This window comes from Homalodisca vitripennis, chromosome 3 (assembly GCF_021130785.1).
Source record: "Homalodisca vitripennis isolate AUS2020 chromosome 3, UT_GWSS_2.1, whole genome shotgun sequence".
Classification (NCBI taxonomy): domain Eukaryota; kingdom Metazoa; phylum Arthropoda; class Insecta; order Hemiptera; family Cicadellidae; genus Homalodisca; species Homalodisca vitripennis.
Window position 1 is genome coordinate 16,485,301 of NC_060209.1, and position 24,151 is coordinate 16,509,451.

At 31.4% G+C, this 24,151-nt stretch overlaps 1 protein-coding gene across 4 annotated transcripts in view; it reads left to right on the top strand.

The window, feature by feature from the left end:
* The window catches only part of LOC124356637 (serine/threonine-protein phosphatase 4 regulatory subunit 4-like), a 51,896-nt gene extending 30,810 nt beyond the window's left edge, over nucleotides 1-21,086 (top strand). For 2 of the 4 annotated variants that reach the window (XM_046807757.1, XM_046807756.1), the window contains 10 exons: nucleotides 3,246-3,425; nucleotides 4,559-4,661; nucleotides 7,221-7,343; nucleotides 7,954-8,153; nucleotides 10,937-11,027; nucleotides 11,254-11,290; nucleotides 11,568-11,644; nucleotides 12,979-13,114; nucleotides 17,549-18,266; nucleotides 20,564-21,085. In XM_046807757.1, the coding sequence (XP_046663713.1) occupies nucleotides 3,246-3,425; nucleotides 4,559-4,661; nucleotides 7,221-7,343; nucleotides 7,954-8,153; nucleotides 10,937-11,027; nucleotides 11,254-11,290; nucleotides 11,568-11,644; nucleotides 12,979-13,114; nucleotides 17,549-18,266; nucleotides 20,564-20,572 (1,674 nt within the window). In that variant the 3' untranslated portion in view covers nucleotides 20,573-21,085. Of the gene's footprint in view, nucleotides 1-3,245; nucleotides 3,426-4,558; nucleotides 4,662-7,220; nucleotides 7,344-7,953; nucleotides 8,154-10,936; nucleotides 11,028-11,253; nucleotides 11,291-11,567; nucleotides 11,645-12,978; nucleotides 13,115-14,262; nucleotides 14,458-17,548; nucleotides 18,267-20,563 lie in introns of those variants that run through there. The other 2 variants (XM_046807755.1, XM_046807758.1) reach the window with 2 other exon arrangements.
* Nucleotides 21,087-24,151: the final 3,065 nt, after the last annotated feature.

Consider the following 24,151-nt stretch of genomic DNA (forward strand, 5'->3'; position numbering starts at 1 on the left):
TCTAATGGGCATCACTTAAGTGACACAATTTTTAAAAAGTAAACTGTAAATCACGTTTGGGTGAGTTTAAACTAAATTTCCAGTTGTGTACTTTAAATTTTTAGTATTAAATGATTTTTCCAATATGCAGGTCAAGTCATTACACCTCATTAAAAATCGCCGGTTTGACTGGCTCACCCTGTATAAAATTTGACACACATGCCTCATAACTGAAATAAAAAAAACAAATGCATTTTTCTAAAAGACCAATTAACCATAGGGGTTGAAATAAGGTTGCAACCCTAGTAGAACTATATGTTTGTTTTTCAACTTCCTGATGTCCTACAATAAAGATAAACTTTTAGGTTAGGTTTGAATTAATAAGGTTGAAAGTCAAGAGTTGTTGCTAGTTGATAGAAAAGTCAGGAGACTTACCTTAAAAACTAACTTCTAGGGTCCACTGATTTGAAAGAACATATAAAAGTACACATATTTAGAAATTTTATTATTTATGATTTTTGATTGATTTGACCAAAGTAGCCTTTTCAGACCAACGTATGTGTATACTTTCTTGATCAGGACAACAAAATAAACCACTTTTATCGTGTCAGAAATACCTTAGATCAGAAGTAGAATTCAATGGTTGGAAGTAGTCGTGTTGTGACCGAAAAGATTTTTCAGATCTATTCATTTACGTATATATTTTCTTAATTAGAGTAACAATGCATATGCTACTAAGGCACCAAAAATAACTTGACTGAAAGTAGATTGTTATGAATAAAAATATATGCTTTTTGACCAAAGAAGACATTTCATATTTCATTGGTACTCATTAAAAATATTTCACTCTCTGACTCCGAGCAACAAAACATTACTCTTTAACCCTAGAGCTGGTATGAAAACAAATTTTCGTCGCCAAAGGCCCGTCCGATTTGGCAACGACGAATATTTGTCGCCAAAGTAGACATGTACAGTTATTGAAATTGTAAGCAATTAAGGTCATATAAATGATTTTTATTTTATATATTCTGGAAGAGCAATAACTATAGTACCGATTTACTGTTCTTATTTCGATTATTGTCTTCTTTGTTTACCGTAAAACATCGTTTTTTTTTGGACAGCTGACGTGAACGTAGTACGGGTCAACCACATTGTTGTGGAACTGTAAACAAGTGCCGGGTTTTGTGTTTGAGGTTACGAATCCAATAGTATTTGGTGTTGTTATTATTGTTTTTTTAGCTTTCTTAGGTTATAGTTTTAGTTGTTCAGTATGGATGAAAACTTTAGAGACGGATCAAATGATCTTAGAGAGCTCGCAGGGCGGGATCTAGTGACGCTAAGTGAAAAATGAAACTTTGTATATATTTTACATATGTAAATAAGGTAAGATTAAAATGTATTATTTTATTTTATTTTTGTTTTAACTGTCATACTTATATAAGTATAAATGCAGTCAAGAGATTATGTTTACCCACGAACAATAATATTTATTTAGAAATGTATGCATTTTTGAAAATAAGTAAATATGGGTGCTTTTTCATACAAAGCCCTGTAACACATACGTTTTGAGGTAAAAGTTACAATAATTATATATTTTTGGAATCAGGAAAAAATTTCGAATAAGTTATCCATTTACGGTTTTGATGTAAAGCTTATTGCTAAGCAGTTACACAACGGAATATTTACAAAAAAAATTTCCAAAAAACATTTTTCTTACATTTTGTAAAAAAAAAAATAAAAATATGTTTCCATGGAAACAATAAGATATTATTATTACAATGTTCTCCATATAGTTGTGAATACATTGACATATTATAATGGTTTATATTTGGACTAACAGTTATGAAATGTGATACATTATAAGAAACGTCTGTGAGGCTGTTAAAATAGAGCCGCCAGTACAGAGTGACACCATTGCCAGCTCTAGGGTTAAACAAATTATTCTGACATGGATAAAGATTTTGATTGGAATATCTTTCAGTGACCATCACTTATTTTGAAGAGTGTTTACTATGCCATTCAAATAGGATTTGCCTGTGATGTACCTGTTATTCAATAGGAAATCACGTGTAAAGCCATGGATAACTGCTAGTCTTATATAAAACTATTAACAAGTATAAACTTCCATTACAAAAAAATATTAAAAAACTATCAAATAAAAAATTAAAACTCATACTAATACAAGGCTATTGTTTAAGCAATATAAATAAATGCAGAATCACCGTGATTTATTAATAATATGAGCATTTGAAGAAAAATATAATGAATAATCTGGGTGCTGTTATGTAATAATCTTTTTGTGTGCTGTTTCACACCCAGTGCAATGTTTCACCTGGTTACCATCTTCTCCAATGAGATAAGATATACTGAAAGTGATAAGTATATTTAAATCTATAGAAGTGGTGGTTTCTATTATATTTAACATTCAAAATTGAATCATACAAACCCTAGTACTGCAAGTGGTTTCTGTAGTTTTCTGTAGTTCTTTTTTGTTAAATATTTTAATTTGGCTTACAATAATTTGTCAGTTTTCGAGTAAATTAGAAACATTTTTGTATAAAATTCATAGGAAATTGAAATTTGAACACAATATAATAAATAAAGTAATATACAGTAAGAGAATAGTTCTGAAATGAATTTAATTTATTATCAAAATGTACTCCAAAAAACTAACTTTATTCATTTTTATAATTTATACACGACACAATTTACTATTGTTGGTAAATGAAAAAGTACCTTATACAAGTTTTCAATAGACAGATAAAAACTTGTTTACACTGTATAATATAAATAAATTATGTTACACAGTGTGGTATGATTCTAGGATATTAGGTACAAATTTTACAATTAAAAATAACTTTTTTGGAATAAATGTATATTTTATAAGTTTATGATACAATAATAACAGCCTGTCCAACAATTAGTAATGGTTCTGAATACTTAAATTAACGTAAGAGCTTACAGTTCTCTGTTTATGTAAGTCCATAATATACTACATTATTACAAGCAGACATGTGCTGCATAGATACTTCATTATGAGTTTGCGTAGTTATTTATGTATTATCCAAAAATTGAACATTTTTTTGTTGATGGGCAACTACGATTTATTAAGATTTTTGGTACCAATTTGTGATTGGTATCTGAGTTGATTATGGATGGCTGAAGAATTAAAGCATTGGAATTGAGAATATAAATTGTCATATTGTTACTTCTGTAGTTGATTTGTTACCAAAGCTAGCACTAATGTTACCCAATGTTTGCTGCAGGAGTCAGGCAAGGACGTGGGCCAGGCACTATTTGTCTGTGAAAAGAACCTGAACGATGCCCCTCACTGGAGGCTTCAGGAAGAGTTGCTGTCAGGGTTCCGTGTTGTGCCCAAGGTCTTTCACCCGGAGTTTGTCTACCTCTACTTTGTGCCTCTCCTGCTGACCAGGGCCGTGAGCGGGGTAAAGTCCATTTCACAACTTTTAATATTCTAGAAACGTTGATTTGTCAATTAGGAGCACAAACAAAATGTAATTTCTTCTTCTTCTTGTATGGGGCGGCCTACTGCCGTGCACTTAAGCCTCAAGGACCTTTTGCGCACCCCGGAAGCACACCATGAGGCCTACCAGACTATGATTTCAGCAGTTCCACAAACCGCCGAAAACAACCTATCAGGTCCTCCTAGGGAAATTCACCACCCTTTCACCTACCGCATTTAATTTAACAAACACCGTATTTGTATTTACAAAGCTGAATTTCTTTTAAATGAGTGTTACTAAATAGTTTTAAAACTTATTTACGTTATTTTTGTCATGAAACGTAAATTTAACAAATTTTACCATATCTTCAAATCATCCTGAGAAAGAATGTAGACATTGTCAGTTTATTAACTAAAGTTTGTGAGTAGATTAAGGATGGGCCTGTACGAAAAAATTACAAAGGTTTTAATGGAATTATTAGGAATAGGACCATTTTTATTTACACTATAGCTCTAAAAATAGGTCTCTAAACTTCTTACAGTTGTACCAAAAGGATGAAAATGTGGAGGTGGAGATCTCTTAGGTCGTAGTAATAAATACTCAAATTTTGAAATTTACAAGTAAGTTTAACTGTGGCAAATAAAACTTACAAGCACCACTCTAGATGTTAAATAAAAATACATGAAATGCCACCAAAATAGAGTAATAATAAACTAAAATGATATCTGCAGGGCGGACCTAGTGGTTCCAATGTCCTTTGGAATTTTATCTACGAACTTAATTATTGCCCTTATTATGTACCCTGTAGGGCACATGATTGCCTAATTTTTAAGGTAAATTAATTTTTTAGGTACCTCTTGGGGTACATGGAGAAACATTAAAAAAGCGTATTGAAATTATTTTTTTGTGCAAAATTGCAAAGCCTACATACTTTTTTTCATTATACTTAGATGTTTAACGTACAAAATTGATGCGGTTTTTTGCCATTATCATTGAAAATTTTGACGGTAAATAAAGAGTTTGGAAATAAGCTGTTGTCGTGAACATGTTAAAACAAAGGTAATATTGTACAATAAATATTTCATTAATAATACTATTAGAATTTACTGTTCCAGAGAATTCTACCTTGCCGAGTTGCAGCCTTGAACACGCTTCTGGTCATCATTGCTGATCCATCCCAAGCGAAACAAAAGTTGAAAATTCGCAACAAAGTATTAGGTAATAATGTTCTTAGTTTTACATCAACTAAGGTGGTAATGATTGTTAAAAAGAAAACAAACCTGTTCATAATCTCTTTCTATTCACATTCTGAACAATATTTTGTTCCAATATATTCAAGAGTTATCCATAAAATAAATTAAGGTTTTCACATGAAGTGAAGTGTCTTTATTGAGGAGTGAAGTTAAGACTTTTAACCCTTTCGCTGCCACAGTAATTTGGCCGATTCATGTCGAAAAAACGCCGCGCGCTGTTTGCAGATGTGTGCCGTAAACCGCCGGCGCTGCATCGCATGTCACTCCCCAAAACTGCCGCGGCCGATATTGACTAATTGTAAGGGTTTAGTAAAACGTCAATAAATCTGTCAAAAATTGAGATATCTGCGTAATTTTTGTTTTGTTTTGTAGACAATAAAAGTCTCCGTAATACTATATATTTCGAATCAATAATAAAACAAAACTGTTTTTTTAATCTAAATTTTTTTAGTTTTTAACTTTGAAATTTTTGTAAATTTTTATTTTTAAAATTAGATAAAATATTTTTTAATATTGTTTCTGTTATTAGTTTATACGTTTTATTGAAGAATATTATGTTAACAACATTTCCTGCAAATTTCAGGTAAAAAAACTAGAAATAAATTTTGTATAGCACTTTAATTAAAATAACACATTTTTTTACTAAATATAGGCATAGAAGAAATACTAAATGTTTCACACATTTTTTACATAATGCTCTTCAAGAAATCCTATAAAACAGGTTGAAATAATAATAGTAACACTAAATAAATTAAATATACCTAGTAAAAATGAGTTTTATAATGTAATTTTGCATAATAATATTATTTTTATATAATAATAAGATTATTTTTATAATAATAATTATTATGCTTTTATTTTTGTGGCACAAAAATAGTAGCCACAATAAAACAAACTTGCAAACTTGAAAGGTTACAGTACAAACTGTAAACAACAATAGACTGAAACCATTAAGTTTAAGGGTTGGCAGAAACGTCAAACAGCTGATGTCTGCCACAGCTGATTAGACCCTGTTTCATTGTTCGTATTCCGTAATATACACTAGTCATAGATTATATACTTGATGTGTTTTTCACATTGAATGCCTTTTTATCTTTCGCCACATGTATAATAATGACTTGTAATCACTATAGTAACGAAAAAAATAAAATTATAACTAAAAGCCGATGACATCGGCTCATGGCGATTTTCGGTCCAAGGACGTGGGCCGATGTCATCGGCCCTCGGCGATTTTGAGTAGACATACGCGGGCCGATGACATCGGCTCTCGGCGTTTTTACGATCAAAACTGCAGAGCCGATGACATCGGCTCTTGGCGGTGAAAGGGTTAAGTCCCTCTTAACAAGTACATCTAAATAAAATAATTAAACGTAATTGAATTATTTTTAATTTAAATAACCAAAAATTATAGCTTAAAATAAATAGTCATCAATAATTAATTTAAATACACGTATATTTTCGTTCTTATTGCCAGTCAGTCACACTCGCTTTCATTCAACTAGCATTCCAATGCCCCAATTACACCATTACCTAAGACCGTCCACCGTCAGCATTCACTGCCGAGATGTTTGCTGAGAGAAGCATTAGCTATTGAGTGGCTAAATCTGTAAATAGTTTACTAAAAGTAGTTCTTTGACAAATCAGAATGGATAATACAGATGTACCTCTTCTCATATTTTGGAAATTTAAAATTGTTCAGTTTAATTACACTTTAAAATTAAATTGAAATTGATTTGAAAAAAAAAAACAGTTTGTAAATAGTTCTTTTTTATTTTTGTCAATAAATACGCTAGTTTTGAGTAAAATGCCCCGTTTTATACTTTTTTTGCTTTTACCTTTTATAATTTAGTTATAATAAAAATAGCTTTGAACTTAAAGAAACACAATTTTTTTCTTGTCTTCGTCTTATAGGAATGTTAATGGATTTATTAGTGGTGTGCGAAGGGTTAATACACTGTAGCACATTCACCCGGCAAGTGAGAAATCCAAGTTCGAGTCCCGGCGGAGCAAGTACTTTTTGCGATTCAATGTTTATTGGAATTAAATTAGGCTATTGCCACTTATACAAATTTAATGAATGTAAATAGAAGTCATTTGACAGGTATTTGGTCTTCCGATCATATGTTAGTTTGGTTATTTAAACACATATGTGAAAGAAACGGCCAAATACAAAATAATTGAATCGTAAAAAGTGAGGGCTCTGTGGTGTAATGGTAGCACATTCACCCAGCAAGTGAGAGATCCGTGTTCGAGTCCCGGCGGAGCAAGTACTTTTTGCGATTCAATTTTTATTGAAATTATATATATGTATATTATGTAAAATAAGTAGTTACTGGTAATATAATTCATAGTTAGTGTAGACTCATATTATTTGCATATTTCTAAATATTATTAGTTAAAAAAATATAGTTCAACATAAATCACGTGGTAATAAATCATTTTTGAAAACGTTGTGATTGTAGACTGACTGTTTTTAGTGTTTCCAGAGCATTATTAATTTGTAACTAGAATAAATATTCCACAGAGCTGTGTAACAACTCCAGCTTCCATTGCCGGCAGCTGTTTCTGCGAGGGATGTCCTCGCTCGTCACAGTCTCACCGGAGATGCTCAAGGAGTTGTTCTTCCACAACATTACCTCTATGGCAGGTTAGTTGCATTGAGTTAAGAGCTAAATATTTGTAAACTCATTGGTTTTAGTTTGTTATATTTCAATCCCAAAGTAAAATTCAAGTGTACATCTATAAATTCATTATTGTGATCCAAGCTGAGAGCAAAAATATTCTTATTAAAATATAATAATTAGTTATCAAAATATAAAGATGAGCCAGTACCTTAGATTTTCTTTATATTATTGTGACCTAAATTCTCAATCTTGAAGATGTTCTTCTTTTTTTAGGATATTGAGTCCTGAATAAGACTATTCTCACACATTAAAAAAAGATTTATACAGAGACATCTACTGCTGATATTAAAGACACTAGTTTTAGATCGTACGGACTGCAAGCTCCGGTCTAGTGTAGATGTTGCACTTGATAAAGGTGTGAAACCGATTGAAACACTCAGATGCAGCCCAAGATAGCATTGATATCTGTATTTGAGTCTGTGTAGAAGATAAGGTGCCCAACATTTGGTTGATGCTGTGCAAGCTCCAGGCTAGCGTAGATGATGCTAGTGCCTCAATGAGTGCAGGGACTGATCAGGACGTGAAGTTGCAGATCTAGATAGAACTGATTTCTGTTTTTTTTTGTCTGTGTAGAAGATAAGGTGCCCAACATTCGGTTGATGCTCTGCAAGCTGTTGCCAAAATTGAAAACAATAGCTATGGATCCAGTAGATCGCAAGTTGCTGGCTAGCATAGATGCTGCCACTACCTCAATGAGTGGAGAGACCGACCGTGACGTGCAGATGCAGCTCAAGATCGCACTGAATCTCATGGATGAGGGTGACAAGGTGAAGGTAAGAACAGTTGTGTACTGTGCTTGCTCTTTTGGTTCTTATAACACTACATTTTAGTCCACAAGGTGTGGTAATAGTCAGAGAATCAGTGCAGCTTAGCTCTAGCTTCTATTTCATGTAGACATAACGTAATAAAATTAATATGTTATTTACTATAATACAATTATTGTAATTTACCTGTTACAGAAATTCCCAAAGTTGCCACCTACATTGTTTATACATGTGGTAATCACTTAATATACATATCTCTTGAAACCCCTGGTTTAATTTATAGATTGCTTGCTGATTAGGAGATTGAGTGCCGTAATCACATTTATGAAATGCCACCACTTTTTCAAAAGTGAACCTCGTTCATCTATAGTAAGCTTGCGAATCTTGACTGTAGACACTAATGTACATACAAATACATCCAAATTACATTTTTTTTTAAACGCACACTTCATTCTCCAACTTTAGGGTCGCCAGTGATAGGCTAATCAATTAATCTTATAAAAAAAAATAAATCCAGACTACACCTTAGATTAGATAAACTGGGATACAGAGAAACCGGCTTGCAGCGGTTAACTGACTTTCGCCGCACGCGTTGTGTACGCCTGTATTTATTTTAAGTGTAGTGAAAGCCCCAGCGATTCCTAACTGACACTTTATACAGAGAAATTCAAATATTTACCATAAGACAACTTAACATTAAGAATCTCCTACTTTTTATTTACAAAAATTCAGGTAACCTCTTTTCTACAGTTTCACATTCACATAATACCCGCTATTCCAATAGTACTGGAATTCGATCTCTCAGAGTGAGTAAATCGATCTCAACAACAAATTGCTACTACATTTCCCAAATTTGATATAGAATTATTTCTTCAAATATAATCAATACTACGAGTAATATTTTTTCAGCATCTTAAATTTGGATAAAAAAAATATAAATAACATAATTTAAAATTTTACTGTATCAGAGGTCGAGTCACTGATAGCGACCAACTATGGACGGCTTTGACCGCTACCTCTCCACCATCCACCCCCCCCCCCCACGACACACTCTGCCACATTGACTCAAGACGTACATCGGCATTAGCTGCATATAGTTGGGGTTGTGGCTTTAATCAATTAAACCTTACAATAATAGTTCAAACTCATCCTTTTTGGAATAATTGTTGCAATTATTGTTTTTACTTGAGCAACTCGTGTCTACGCACAGGCCACATTGCCTATGTAGACCCATTTCCTTAGAGCGACCTTTCCTCAGGCAGATAAGATAAGAATTTATCATAAGAAACCAGTTTAGTTACTTTTATTTTGTTCCTTTAGATTAATAATAATTATTTCGTGTATGTTTTCTGTTCCTGTGTACATTGTAAAATCTTGATGGAAATAAAGTAATTCATTCATCGACTCATATGAAAAAAGTAAAAAAAAAACATAGAGTTGTATCAAAATATTGGTAACATTTATTTAACCCAGTACTTCCAGTGTTCTGATATAGAGCGGCTGTATTAAAACCTAACTTATGGGTTTTTATAATCTGTTGTTTGTGCCATTATTTTACAACCTCTGTTGCTTAACCTTAGATACCACAAATATTTAGCTGTAACATATTAGGTATTTTATGTGTATTAACCCATTGGCGTATTAGTTTTTCTGGTGCTGCATGGACTTGAACTAGCAATTAATTTTGCTGAAAGTGTAAAGGTTTCGTATAATATTTATAGAAACCTAACTAATTAAGTTATTACCATGATTATTTTACAATCATGTTTCTAAGAAACTAAGCTACATTTTACAACTATAAAATTAATTTTTATTTAGTTTTAAATTTACTAATAATGTTAATTAAAACAAAAGTGTTAGGTTTTTATGTAAAAAACTTTAGTTTTAATTTTTTTTCGCTATTAAAATTATTTATTATCTAAAAACTGAATATAAATTATTGTTCAGTAACTTTTTGTCATGAAAAATAAATTATATTAAAATTTTTATTTGAACATTTATTATTTAAAAAAAATTATATTTGAGTACTCATCAGGTGCAGTTTTTCCATCAGTTTGCACGGGTCGCAGATTTTGTAGCATTCACACACAATTTGCATATAAAAACACAGAACTACACTAAAAAAATACACTGTAAAAATAAAATAAACAAATAAAAATATAAATAATAATTAAAAAAATAAAACTTCACAAACAAACGACAAACAACATTGTTTCTATTTTGCAGGCTAGCCTTTAGTCTTGCAACAAAACAAAATTTTACCGAATATCACAAATAAATATTTAAATGGATTTTATAAAACTACTGTAATAAACTTTCAATAATATTGTCAGAAGTGCTATCCGTAATTTTAGACGTAACATAATCCTAGTATCAACACAAAATAAGCACTGATTACAATTATTGAAAAAAGTAATATTTTTCTGCCATAGCTGGCACACCTGAACTCACAAACAACTCAAAAGGTCTTGCAGAAAGCGTATTGGCATACCATTTAACGGGAAAAAAACTATAAATACTTTAAATAGTACATCGCAACGTCACCAGATCGTGCTGCACACGTGAGTCCAGATTCGGTCCGTGCATCACTGCACATGGTATATACGTGAGTCTAGGCCAATGGGTTAAGTATTTATTTTAATTTAAATTGATAGCAATAATTTTAGTTACAAAAATCATTATAATGATAAAATCTTGTAACTACCAGTGTATGGAGATTTAAAATTGTATTTGAATTGTTGCTCATGCTTATTTCTAGAGACATTAATCAGTTGTTCTTTACATGTGTTTAGGTTTTGGGCAGTAAACGGCTAGAGCCAGATGGTGAAAGCAGTTCAATGCAACGGAAAAGCAATACAATGGGCTTTTCCAATACTATATCACGTGAGTATTTATACCTTATATTCAATGTACAAGGGTCAGATAAATACAGTATTTAATTATGAATTAGTATCTAAAATATATAACGTTAGATGAAAGAGATACTACTGTATTTTTAAACACAAGTTTTAATAATTATTACATTTTTTTATTTCAAATTTGTTTTGTACCAGTTAAGTATTTTTTCGATATTTTTAGTATGCAGTCTAATGTTATTTTTCTGTTTCAGCTTTGACAGATATGAGAAGTTTTACTAGTGAATCATCGTAAGTATTTTTTAAATGCATATTTTAGAAATTTTGTTTTTATCTAGATTTACAGTTTAATTTAGTAAATGTGTGTTCACCAGCTTTTATATTTTATTATATATATATATATATATATATATATATATATATATATATATATATATATATATATATATATATATATAAAAGAACAGTTTTTTTGGTTGAAACCAGTAAAACATCAAAATATCAACATATTTATTTTTGTAAGCTTTCTATGTATTGGTGATCAAACAAGTTACTTACATTGTTACAGGGCAAGAAGTATATCATCCCAGTACAGCGTGGCCAGCCAACAGCAGGCAGCTTCTTCCAGACCAAAACCTTATACTGGTAAGAACTGCTTGTACACTACAATTGAAAACTAGTTGTATTTTTACTTTGCTGCCACGTCAGGCCAACCGGCCAAATATCAGTTTCTTTAGTTTCCTACTTTGATGAAACTATATATTTGAACTAGGACATTATCAATGCAATGTGTCGGGCTACTTTACTCAACAAATTTGTATTATAGACACATAAAAATTATGTGTATTTTATATTACATTATAAAAAAATAGTTTCACATTACAAAAAAAGTGTTTGCTTTTTTTGGTCAATTTATTACATTTTCTTGTATTTTCTTGAATTGTATAAAAAATCCCCAAACCTTAGGATACCTGTGAATGTCTTTGAAACATTTCTCAGACAAAAATGTTTTTCTATAACATTCCTTAAAATTGTAACTTGTGAAATATTTCTTGTCAAATTACATCCTTTTTTCTGATACTCTATTTTAGCACATCTTGAATATTTTCCTTGCTCCTTCACCAAGAAAAGGAGATGACATATCTTGAACTCCAAACATGTCTAGGGTTGTTATCAGTTAGTTTTTTCTTTGCATAATCAAAAAATTTCACCGTGACTTGGGATTCTTGGGCATAAGGGTGACGGGATTCTTGGACATAAGGGTGACGGGATTCTTGGACATAAGAATTACTTGGGATTCTTGGTTATAAGAATTACTTGGGATTCTTGGTTTATAAGGGTGACTTAGGAAATGAAGGGGTTCATGCCTTGGCAAAAAAAGTATAAAACAGAGCATTTTACTTAAAATTAGCATATTTATTGATAAAAATATAAAAAGAACTATTTATAAAACTGTTTATTTCGAATAAATTTAAATTAAATTGAAAACACCTTGTCGCACTATAAAACAAGATTTCAAACTAATCACAACACTACCACACGATGAAAAATAATAACAAAATACGTAGTAGACGCTTACTCTTGACAACTGAGAAAGCAGTAATACATGCCATGGATATGCTTGGTTATGGCTCTGTAGGAGACGCAAAACTGACGAGCAGGTGGTCGGAGTTACACAAAGGGTGCTACCCTCCCCCTGCTGCAGAGTGAAGGTCATTTATAAATACTTCCTTGGCAACTGCAATAAGCACGGAGCATGCACTGGGCATTTCGAAGGCCTTATGAACTAAAAAAACTTTCCAAGAGACATAATCTATAATATCGGATATAATTGTATTTGGTGTTTTGGACAAAGTCTACCATTCTAAAATATCCGTCTACAGCATGGGAAGGGTTAAAATTCATACTTGTTTTTCCTGCATCACCTGCTAGAAGCCTTGTGAAAAAAGCTTGTACGTTACCTGTGTTGTGATGTGCAGGTAACCAGGCTATTCGAGTCCAGAGCACGCCGGCAGCGACAACAGGTTCTCCTAGGTATCCGGTGTCCCCCCGCACCACACAACAGAAGTCCGGGGTCAAAGCACCAGGTGAAAAAAGAAAGCCATCATTACAAAGGTATTTAAAAATGTCAAGGTCACGTAATAGATTTAAAATTTATGAAGTATTCCTGGACACCATTATTGTTGAACATTTGTAAAGTTAACTATTGACTTAAGAAATTTGTTGTTCTTGAAATTTCCGTCATGATTTTTGTGATCGAATAAAATTTCCACCATACATTGAGATTAATATAGGGATGACCTGCACTATCTAAACTCAAAAATAAAAGTGAATTAATAGTTTATAAATTATAATTTGAAGAAACAATAACAATTACAATTAAAATAAAGTGTGTTCATAAAGAGGTTTAGTTCAAATGTAAATTAGTCTATTTTAATAATTATATAATCAGCTAGTTATTACTTCTTAAAAAGAAACATTTAAAAATAAATACAAATATTCACACACATAAATGCTTCATCTTAATTGTTTAAGAATTTAATTTAAGACGTAGAAGTGTTATTTTATTTTTATTTGTACTTATTTTCTTTAATGAGCGTGTAAAACCTTGGTTTAAATAAAAATTAAATACTTTTGAAATACTAGAATTTGAACAGTTATTGATTGAATAAGTAGTAACACGTAGAAAACTCTTCAGTAAATGAAATATGGCAAAAACAGGAAAAATGTTATAATGAATCTGAAGAACCTAAAAAACTAAATTTTAAAACACACTTTAAATTATACAATCATTAGATATAAAAATTAATTATTATTTTTAAAATAAACTTGGACATAATGTGTATAATATATAATCGGTTATATTTTGCTTCTACTTTACTATTTTGTGATAATTTCATTTAGTTTATCAAAATAGTTTAGACAACTATGTTATACCTTTGATCTTTATGAAACAGCTAGTTATGCTTGGAATTTATGATTTTTAATATTACAAAATGAGAGATGATTCCATAAATCTTCTTTGTTCTTTTAAACCTACAACGTAGCAATTCAAAATTTGGAAAATCTTCATAACATAAGCTAATACCTCATCACAGCAACAATATTAGTAGTATGTTTACATCAACTTAAATTTCAGATAGCAGTCAATCATTAATCTTTTTGATTATCGCTGCTCCAGAAAGATTAACTTTAACTTAGTTTGCAAATGAATAAATTTATCTTTAATACAAATTATAATTTTAATTTATATTATTTTTTAGGAGATGAGTTGGTTGCAGATTTACCTCTTATGAATCCACATCCTACCACTCCCCTTTCCTGATGTAAACAGAAGTGGTAGTGTTCTTTCTTTAGTGATAATCTATTTTGTATGATTAAAACACAAACTAATAATTTATCAAATGTACTTTTATGTTACACACTTTCTAAATAAATAAAAATGTATATTATTGTATATTATCTTCATTTCTTTCAGTAGTATAAATCGTTTAATCCGTTAGCTACCAATGATGGAGTATATCATCCGTCATCAATTAGCATCAGCGTAATTACCGATGACAGGCCTTGCCTGTCGCGCTAAGTTCGTAATTTTCAAGTTGAAAAATATTCCCGATATCGATTAATTTTGCTTGTCTAGAAAGAGCACAAGTGCCACTTGGGCAAGTTTCCCAATGGGTGCCCCTCCACTCTGCCGTATTGCCTCAGAGCGTGAGACCAGTTTTATGCTGCTTACTGTATCTATTGCTGGTTTCACCGTTTCTTTTCATGTATTTTATGATCACTAACTTGGTTCGTTCTATTTTGTGGGTATTAAGTTTATCATGGCTGTGCATATGTACTGTACGCCAAGTGAGGAAACTCACTGAACATGTGTTTTCTGATGGAGAAGAATCCGAGTCAAGTTCAAATCGTTCTGATGATGACGATTTGTATGAGAGTGGATATTGTTGTTGGAGAGGGGGAGGAGTAAATTTTTGTTTTATCGATAAATATTAAAAAAATAAACAAACTGATTCACGGATGTCAGTTGGGATAGGGGTTGAGAAACCAGCAGAGTATTGAATACGGACTGGAACCAGTGGCAATGCACTGAAATTCCACTACCGAAAATTACGTTATCAGTTCCAGTCAACAAGGGAATGTCACCATTTGTATCTTTCCGCATTTTAGATCTGCTTGTTGTCTTATTTTACACAGTGAATGTGTTAAAAGGTCAGTAAGTTTATACGTGAGAGAGAAGTATCCTTTGTTCACTTTTGACTGCTAGAGTTTGACTTTTTAGCTTGACTTTCTTCCAAAGCAGCCTGGCTGAAATAATGACCACTCAACTTGATGTCGGCCTGTAGCCACCTCAATCCCTCACACACATCCACCCTCAATATCCTGTAATTTGAGAAGCTGCATAAAACATCTTATTGAGTTGAGTACAGTATGGGTTTCATCAGTGTCTTGTCCTTGTAAATAAAAAGGGCTTCAGAATCTCCTTTTAAAAATATTATAATAAATAACCACTGCTTTCATTCAAGAGTTTTACAGTCTTGCAAATTTGATTGAAATGATTCCTTTAGCTTCATGATGAACTCATAAAAAATATGTTTGATCTAATCGAGATTTCTTTCCAAAGACAGATCAGTGTTAGAGAAATTGTTCTCCATAGGACTCTGCTCTAAATATGTTTTCTATCAATTAAATTCAATCTTATAATTAGCCATATAATATACATTCAAATTTATAAGATCAGATCAATAAAAATATTACCTACAAAGTTTCTGTATTCACTTACTTTATTTGTGGTTTTGTCTCCTTTGGTCATATATGAATGAAATCGAGCCTTAATTACCAGATCAATCTACAAACTAACTATATTAATCATCATTAAAATTGCTTTACTATCAAGACAAACCATAGTGCAAAATTTGGTACTTTCTGATTAAACGGAGGCCACCGATAATAAACAGGACTTAGAGCAACTTTGGGTGTGCAGTTAAACAATAAATACTAACGGTTAGTAAACCTAAATCGCCTAACCACATCAGCTGCAGCTTGCTTTGAATAGGTACCTCCGTTTAATCAAAAAGTACTGCAAAATTTATTAAACATCTGTCAGAAAATAAGGATTTTGTACAATAAGACTGAATAACAGGCTAACTTTGACGTTTTTGTCTGTTTATCAAATGTAAGACTTTAATATGTGTAGTCTATAACAGACTGACAGCCAAAAATACAGATGAGACAGAAAACAGATAAACATTGAAATGTTTTATAGCACGCCGAGTGTTTTAGCATGCGCTTCACCGCATCCAACAAATAGATAATAACCATTCGACTATCACTTAGTCAAATATAAGTTAAACTGTTATAAATACAAATGGTGACTAAACATTAATACATTTTTGAGACTATTTAATTACATTTACAACCATCAACTTCACTGCATTATAACTTTCAGTATTGTAAGTATTTTTTCAGTGTTAAGAAATCTTAGAAATTGGCCATATTTTGAAATTGTAATTGCTAAACTGTAAGCGATACAATAAAATATGTAACTGTATATTTTCTCAAGTGTCCTAGATATGTACTTGAAAGTTGTTTAGTCTGTAAACTTGAACTTTAAAAGAAATTTCTCTCATTTGTCCCATAGTGGAACACCATGAAAAAAGATTGTAGTCTTCAAAGAACTTTTGACTCTGAGAAAGTCTATGGATGACATGTTCAATGTATGGAACATAAGCAATGCATGTTATCTGTGAATTGAAATGATTTTTTTATGGAATGAAGACACTCAATATCTGTCAAGATCAAACATAGAAGGTCCATCATTTGTTTTTCGAGAAAAATGTAGTATTTTGCAAGTGAACTTTATGCCATTATGAACTAACTGTTGCAACTAGTTGTGACATCATCCAGCATCATGATTTTGATATTGGGTATCTCTGTAGCGGCTGTCTTTTCTTTCGGGTTTTAAATTTATTACACATTTATGGAATGGTGTAAGAAATTATTAATCTATCAATGAGGAAACTATACCAAATGGTGGTGAAATCCTTCCTCCAAAATTATAACACTTGTCAGATAGTGAAAGTTATTTAGGACTAGCCAAAGAACTAAATACAAAAAAGCAAAAAAGCTTTTGTTGTTTTATGGTGATGAAATATAACAATAAAGGCTGACATGGTAAATATTAATAAAAACGGTTACAGGTAAAATAATTAACAGTAATGCAAAAGTATGTATTGGACAATTCAAATTAACAGTAAATGTATACAGGACGTATGTCTTCCTCTATAGTCAACCCGTATTTAAAAGTATGACTTTTAATGTTACAGTTTTTAAATGTAACATATTTCAAATATAATTATATTACTACTTTTTAGCTATCCTTATGATGATAGTTCCTATGTTCAGTTCATCCACTTTTATTGTTTCTGGAACCTATCCTTTTAACAAATTTAGTCTTTCTGCAGTGGTTTCTAATTATTATTAACATAATTTAAATTTCAACATTTTTTGCTACTATATGTGTTTCATTATTCAATATTTTTCCAGATTGGCAATGGATGACCCTGATGAGTTTCTAGTGGATGCAGGGATACCCCTTAATACTGCGACGGAAGTAGTCAAGAGAATACCAACCCCCAGACCAGTCCATCGTCCCCTGCTGCTGTTAGACTCGGAGGAATCTAACTCAGAGCACAAGACCAGTACAAGGACTCTACCAGTATTAACAACGTCCAGACCGACACTCATCAACAAAAATATCAACTTCAATTACCGTCCTAGCAACTTACCTGTGAAGAAAGCAAATTTCAAGCCTTTGACCAATGAAGAAATCGAGAAAGAGCTTTTACTGCCGGATAAAGAAATCGTGTCGGACTCTATCCATCCATACTCCCCCAGAACATCTGACCGACTGAAGTATCCCGGTCGGACAACGAGGACGTCCAAGAAGGAGAACAAGAGGTACAGCCTGGATGTGGGGGTCATCTCTAACACTTACACCAGAATCGAGACTAGGTCTGGAAATGTGAATAAACGCTACAGTTTGAACGTCGATGCGAAAAAGGATGTCGGAAATAAGAAGAGTATGTCTTGCATCAACAACAATACCGTAATGAGTCCCAAATTGGGTTCGACAAGGTCAGGAATAGTTCGGGCCGCAGTCGTGTGTCTTGGAGACAGAGAAGGTGAACCACTCCAAGAGGTCAATGTCAGTGGAGAATCTGCCACCGAAAGTGACAAGGTTGGCCAGCAGACTCCCAGTAAGGTGAGTACATTACATCTCTATTATCTGGTACGAGGTAACAGTTCTAAGTAATTGTATTTTCTGAACAAATAACGTAGAGGCCAAGAAGAGACAAACTAATGTAGGATGGCAAGTAGGAAAACAGGAATATTGCTTTTTGTTGGTGGATATGAATTGATAGAAACCTTCCTCTAATTTACCACATGAAAAATCTCAGATTTTTAGACACAAGAGATTACTTGAAAATTCACGCTTACTATTTAATAATGTTGATTGTACTTTTGCTTTTAGGAATATTTTGTATATAGATCTTTTATTTTATTACTAATTCTGTATACAAAATTTGTTTTATATAAATATATCATGAAATTAAAATACAGCATTGGAAATTTACCATGTGTTCGTGTATCAATTCGATTAGAGACGTAATTATAATATTTTTAATACCTTTCATGACAGTAAAATGTAAAATTGGACTGAAAAATAGCTGTTCTGGGCAGTTGTTTAGAACAACTGTTCTCAGTTTCAACTGTCCGTTGTTAAATTTTACGGTCTGTTTTGTGTTTTGAAAATTATTAAAACTATCAAATCATCCGCCCTATACCCATTTACCGGCAGATTTGTGAAGTTACGGTGCTGTGCTATGATTGTTGGCAAAGTGCATAAGAGGGTCACACCTTTAAAGTTGGCTGTAACAAAATCCATGATGAGACCTGCTCTCAGTGTGATTTTGTAAAACCGGATGCTTCACAAAAATTACTTTCTCAAACGAATTCCTTCAAGTCAGTGATTTTTTCGTCAAGATTTTTCGTCAGTGGTGTGAAAAATTGTTTCTGAAAATTTTAACTTAAAGAAGCTATACTTTCTTTGGATTTCTAAACTTTTAACAGAGTTTCATGAAAACAAAAGGCTGATTATTCGGTGAATGTTTTGACACCTTTATAAGGAGGAAGGGATTGGATGGCATGCAGAGTAAGGATAACATAGCTATTTGATTGAGTTGGTTTAATCCTTCCACTTAGTGCGGCACCTGGAATCTAACGCTGTCTCAGACTTGATTCTGGAATCTGGAGTCCCGTTTGTCAGAAGAGATCCAAAAAAAAGGCAAAGGAAAAGTTTAAAAAAAAACGCTGAATTTTTTGACATCAGAGACACCTAGATTTCACGTTCAAGTGTAATCTAGATGAAAAGTTTTCTCCTTTTCTAATCAGGGGCTCAATTGAGTGCACACAAAGTTTTAAAAACAATCTTAAAGCATGGTGGAGCAACTGAGTTTTCTACACAAAATGTAGCTGTGGTGGGAAGAGTGATTCAATTCTAATGTTAAGTGTTAAGTTCAGCTCCATTTCATCTTCCACTTAGTGCATGCAGCTTCTGAAATCTTGCATTTAATTTCAAATCTTACTCTTTTGCATGTTGAGAAAGATCGTAGCTGGAGGTGAAATATGGATTCCTCATTTCACATCCCTTACAATCAAAAAGGCTAAGGTCAAAGACCAAGTAGACACTGCCCAAGCGCAAAGTAATGAAAATAAATTGCATTTCTTAAATTAACTTTGCTTTCGAAGATCCCTTCTTTTAAAAATTCCCTTTGTGGGAAAAAAAACATAAAATATAATATTGATCAGATATTAATTTTATTGTTGTATTTTTATTAGCTTAAAATTGATGCTATTGTTTGAAAAATATAAAATGTAAAGTGTTATCTATATTAAAAACTTGTATTTAATTTTAAAATTTGGCAGGGTCCTAGGATTTGTTTTGTAATATAAGTGATATTTTAAATTTTTAATTGAAAAAGGACACCATTTGTTTAAAATTTAATGTAAGTTCTCATTTTTCCTGGTGCTATTACAGTATTAATCAATTAGTTAACATAATTTTAATCACATATTTTGGAAGAATAAAAATATCTGAAGTTGGTTTAGATAAAAATATGTAGCAGTTTTCTTTAACTAATCACACACTGACTATTATCAATTTAAAAATAACTTTAAAATTAATAGTGGATATTCATGTTTATTAGGCCAAATTTTCACCACAATAGAGTTGCTGTCATTACAGGATTGTCAAGTAAACATGAGATTCTTATTTCTGCATTTTCAGTACAAAACTGTGTAGTTTGTCATGAAACTTTAACATGGTTAAAATCAGACAGAGCTACTTGGAATTCAACAATTTCATTAAATTGCAACATATATTCAATTAGATGATTAAATATGTAAACACCATGTGTATTTTAGATTATTTTTTCATGTTTTAGTAAAGTTTCCAAAGTTTTTACTGTGTTCATTATAAATTAATTGTATCTGTTTTAGGGCAACTGATCCAAAGCCATCAAAACCAAAATGAAGCAACTCCCAAAATGAAGAAAGTTTCTATGGTAACTGTGATAGTAAAATTAGGTTGAAATAAGTTATGACGCAACAAAGTATTTATTTTTAATAGATACGTAAGATTTTATATTTATTGATTCAAAGACTTGTAATGTAAATGACAGCCTTAGAGTTAGTGCCATAGCAGGGTCTTAATTAGGATTGCATCTCTAATGTACACAAAATAGTGCGTAATCCTCACAAGCTGTTACTACACAAGTACAGTATCGATGTAAACAATTTACATAAATTAAGGTAAACAACATTTATTTTTTATTGTCTTCTTGCAGTGACTTTAAATTAGTGGATTTGAATGTATGAAACTGTTTCGTCTAATCCGCATTCCAGATTTTTTAGATAACCTTATTATGGATTTTACCAGAAAATAACATGAACTTCTTTGATTCATTTATAATTTTCTCAAATAACAAGTGCAATCTTAATTTGTGTTAATTTAACACTTTGAGTGCTGGCCCTAAATAACATGTAACTCTGTAGAATGCTGGGCGTTTTTGGTGGTTTTCAAAAATTTATTAAAAAAAAAAGTATTTAAGGTATAAGAAAAATACTTACATGCCTTAATTCAGCTTACTTTCGTCTTTCTTTTAACGTGAGATTGTTGGTAATATTTTAATAAACTACACATAAAAAAATCTTTTTGAAAAACATATATTAAAAAAAATATATATATTTTTTGAGACAGTTTTTTTATGTAACAAACTAAACTAAGCATATATACAATTATTTACAATGACCCATTTACAAATATAAACTATCCTTTGAATAATACAAATCATGTTTTTATATTTTGTAGTTTTTTTGACAAAAAAACGATGCCGACATATTGATGCGTCGGCATTACTTTTGCCGTCAGTATACCGTTTTCAGCATCTGTAACATAATAATATACTATGTAAAATATGAATATATTTTCATTTTATTCATATGAATAGAATATAAGTTGAATAAAGTTAATTTATTATAATACGAATTATAGTTTGATTCACGAAAACAATAACATAACCAAACTTTTAGACTGATGTTTATATAGACTTATTCTTACCTGAAATATGTGTCTCATCTTCTTCCATAAAATCAAGATCAATGTCAGAATCGTCAAAAATACTATCAACAACAATAAAACTATCTTCATCTAATACATCACTGATCGCAACGTCGTTCAAGCTGCGAGAAGCCATGATTGCGCCATCGACTGCCGGCTGCAACGAACGTCACGTTTAGCGGCACGTAAACAAAGCGACCGAAGTTGCTTTGTAATCAAGCTCATTCTATACATCTGACGCCTTCTAGCGGTGAATTGTGTTACTAAAAACCCAAATAACATTGTAGAGTAGGCAAAACCTGTTTAAATACGGACAATGTAATATAATACCAATTGAAATGAGAACCACGTAAAACTACGGGATTAGCATTCTTCGGAAGTTTCGCCGTTCCGTAAAATTACGGGATTAGCACTCTAAGTGTTAAGATTGTACTGTCGAATATAATCCAAATGCATATTATAAACATATTATACATGATTTGTTATTCTAATTAAATAAAACTATATAATTATTTTATTTTTATGTAACCATGTACTCATAATATTTAAAAACTATTTAAATACCACACTGTTTAAACTGGTTCTGATTTTTCTTATTCTTTAATCCACAATTTAACAAACAATAATAATTTCAAAACTCATGACTATAAATGTTTACAATGTTATTATTATGTTTACTTAACATTCTAATTCTTAAGTACTGTGTTAGTGTGAATTAAAATATTTTGTCCAAATTTTGAGAACTTCATAATTTGAGAAGTGCATAATAGATAGTTTTTCCGCAGTCACTTCAAATTGCCTAACATTTTTTTTCAAATTTTCCACAATTTTAATACAGTAATTTTCGGAGTCTTATTGGTTTTATTTAAAATCGTATATAATTTAAAGTTTTTTCGATTTATTATAAATAATTACATCAAAATTAAACAAAAACAACCAATCGTCTACGTCTGATGTTTGTTATTGACGATAGATGTCTTGAAAGAAGACAAATAACAATGGCAAATGTCCAAACTCCTTTTATTCTTTCAAAGATGTAAAAGACTTCTACATATGCCGCTATTTCTCTGCCTCGTATAGATTGAGAAAGTAAAAACTGGAAGGAGAACTAGATAAACTAGAGAAAGCCTACATAAGATGTTTCTTGGAGCCTTGTTTTTTTAAATATTATTGTGTTTTTGATACAGAATTGTTAACTCATGACATTTTCTCCACTTTCTCTTCACTGCTAAATTGAAATAGATTTTTTGAACCTAAACAACCCCTTCTGTATTGTCGTTTTATCAGCCCATAACAATGATTTTGTAATCTGTGTTCTTCAACCAGATAAGCCAGAATTAATTATTTAAAATCAAAACTTAAGTTTATTGGTCTGGAAGTGTTCAAATTGCTTAGACATTGCAGAAGCCTCACAGAAAAATCTCACTTTCACACATGAGGTACTTGGTAGTTCCCTGAATTAAATTCAGGAACTCATTTTAATACTTATTTTTAATGGGCCTGGCAGTTGTAGTTGTCAAAAATGATGCCACTTTATAGTATAAATATTAATTCAACGTAGAACTGAAAAAATAGTATCTAGATATGACTGATAAGAGAGTTGCTCGTACAACATGTTGTATTAATCTTTTTCCACGCACTTATAAATAGTTTAAGTTTGATTCATGGTATTGATTTTTGTTCTTTTTTTGTCAGTTGTCTAATTTTGCCAAAGAATTCTTGTTATTGCTGAATTTGATTTATTTTGTCATAAATTAGATATATAGTATGTGATGAAGATTAATAATTGACTATACGAGTATTGAAAAAATAATAATTTTTTCTTCAAATTACAGGTTAGTTCTGATCTTGTGTAGTCAATTGTAGGTACTACAATCTTATCACAACAGGTTCCAGTTATTTTCTTACACACTCTGTAACACTCATACAACTACAAAATGCTTGTCTTTGGTACATATCACAATTTTAGAACTCAAATATAGTGTATTATTTTTTTGATATAAGGAAAAATATATGGAAGCTGTCGTGCTCAGAATGTAGTTCTACAATTGACTACACTTAAGATCAGAAACTAACCTATAACTTGAAAACAAAATATAAATTTATTTATACAATTTATTACAACTATTTAATACAATAAAGGTCTTGATGAACAAAACAAAGTATATCATGATGATCAAATGCCAAACAACAAAAATAATTGGAATTCCAAGGTGCTGAAATGCCTTAATTAAAAATTAGCGTGCTAATTGTTAATGATAATTACACAGTATGAGAATACAAACAAAAGCGGAGTCAAACAGCGTATTGCAAGAAATCCAAGATCCTTGTTATTTAAGTTTTGCAGCACAACACAAAAAGTAAATTGTTTTTCTAGAGTAAATATACCTCAACGTAGCTTCACTTTGTAGCATGCCTCATGTACATGCAAAATTACATATCCATGACTGTGTCAACTAAACTTGTAA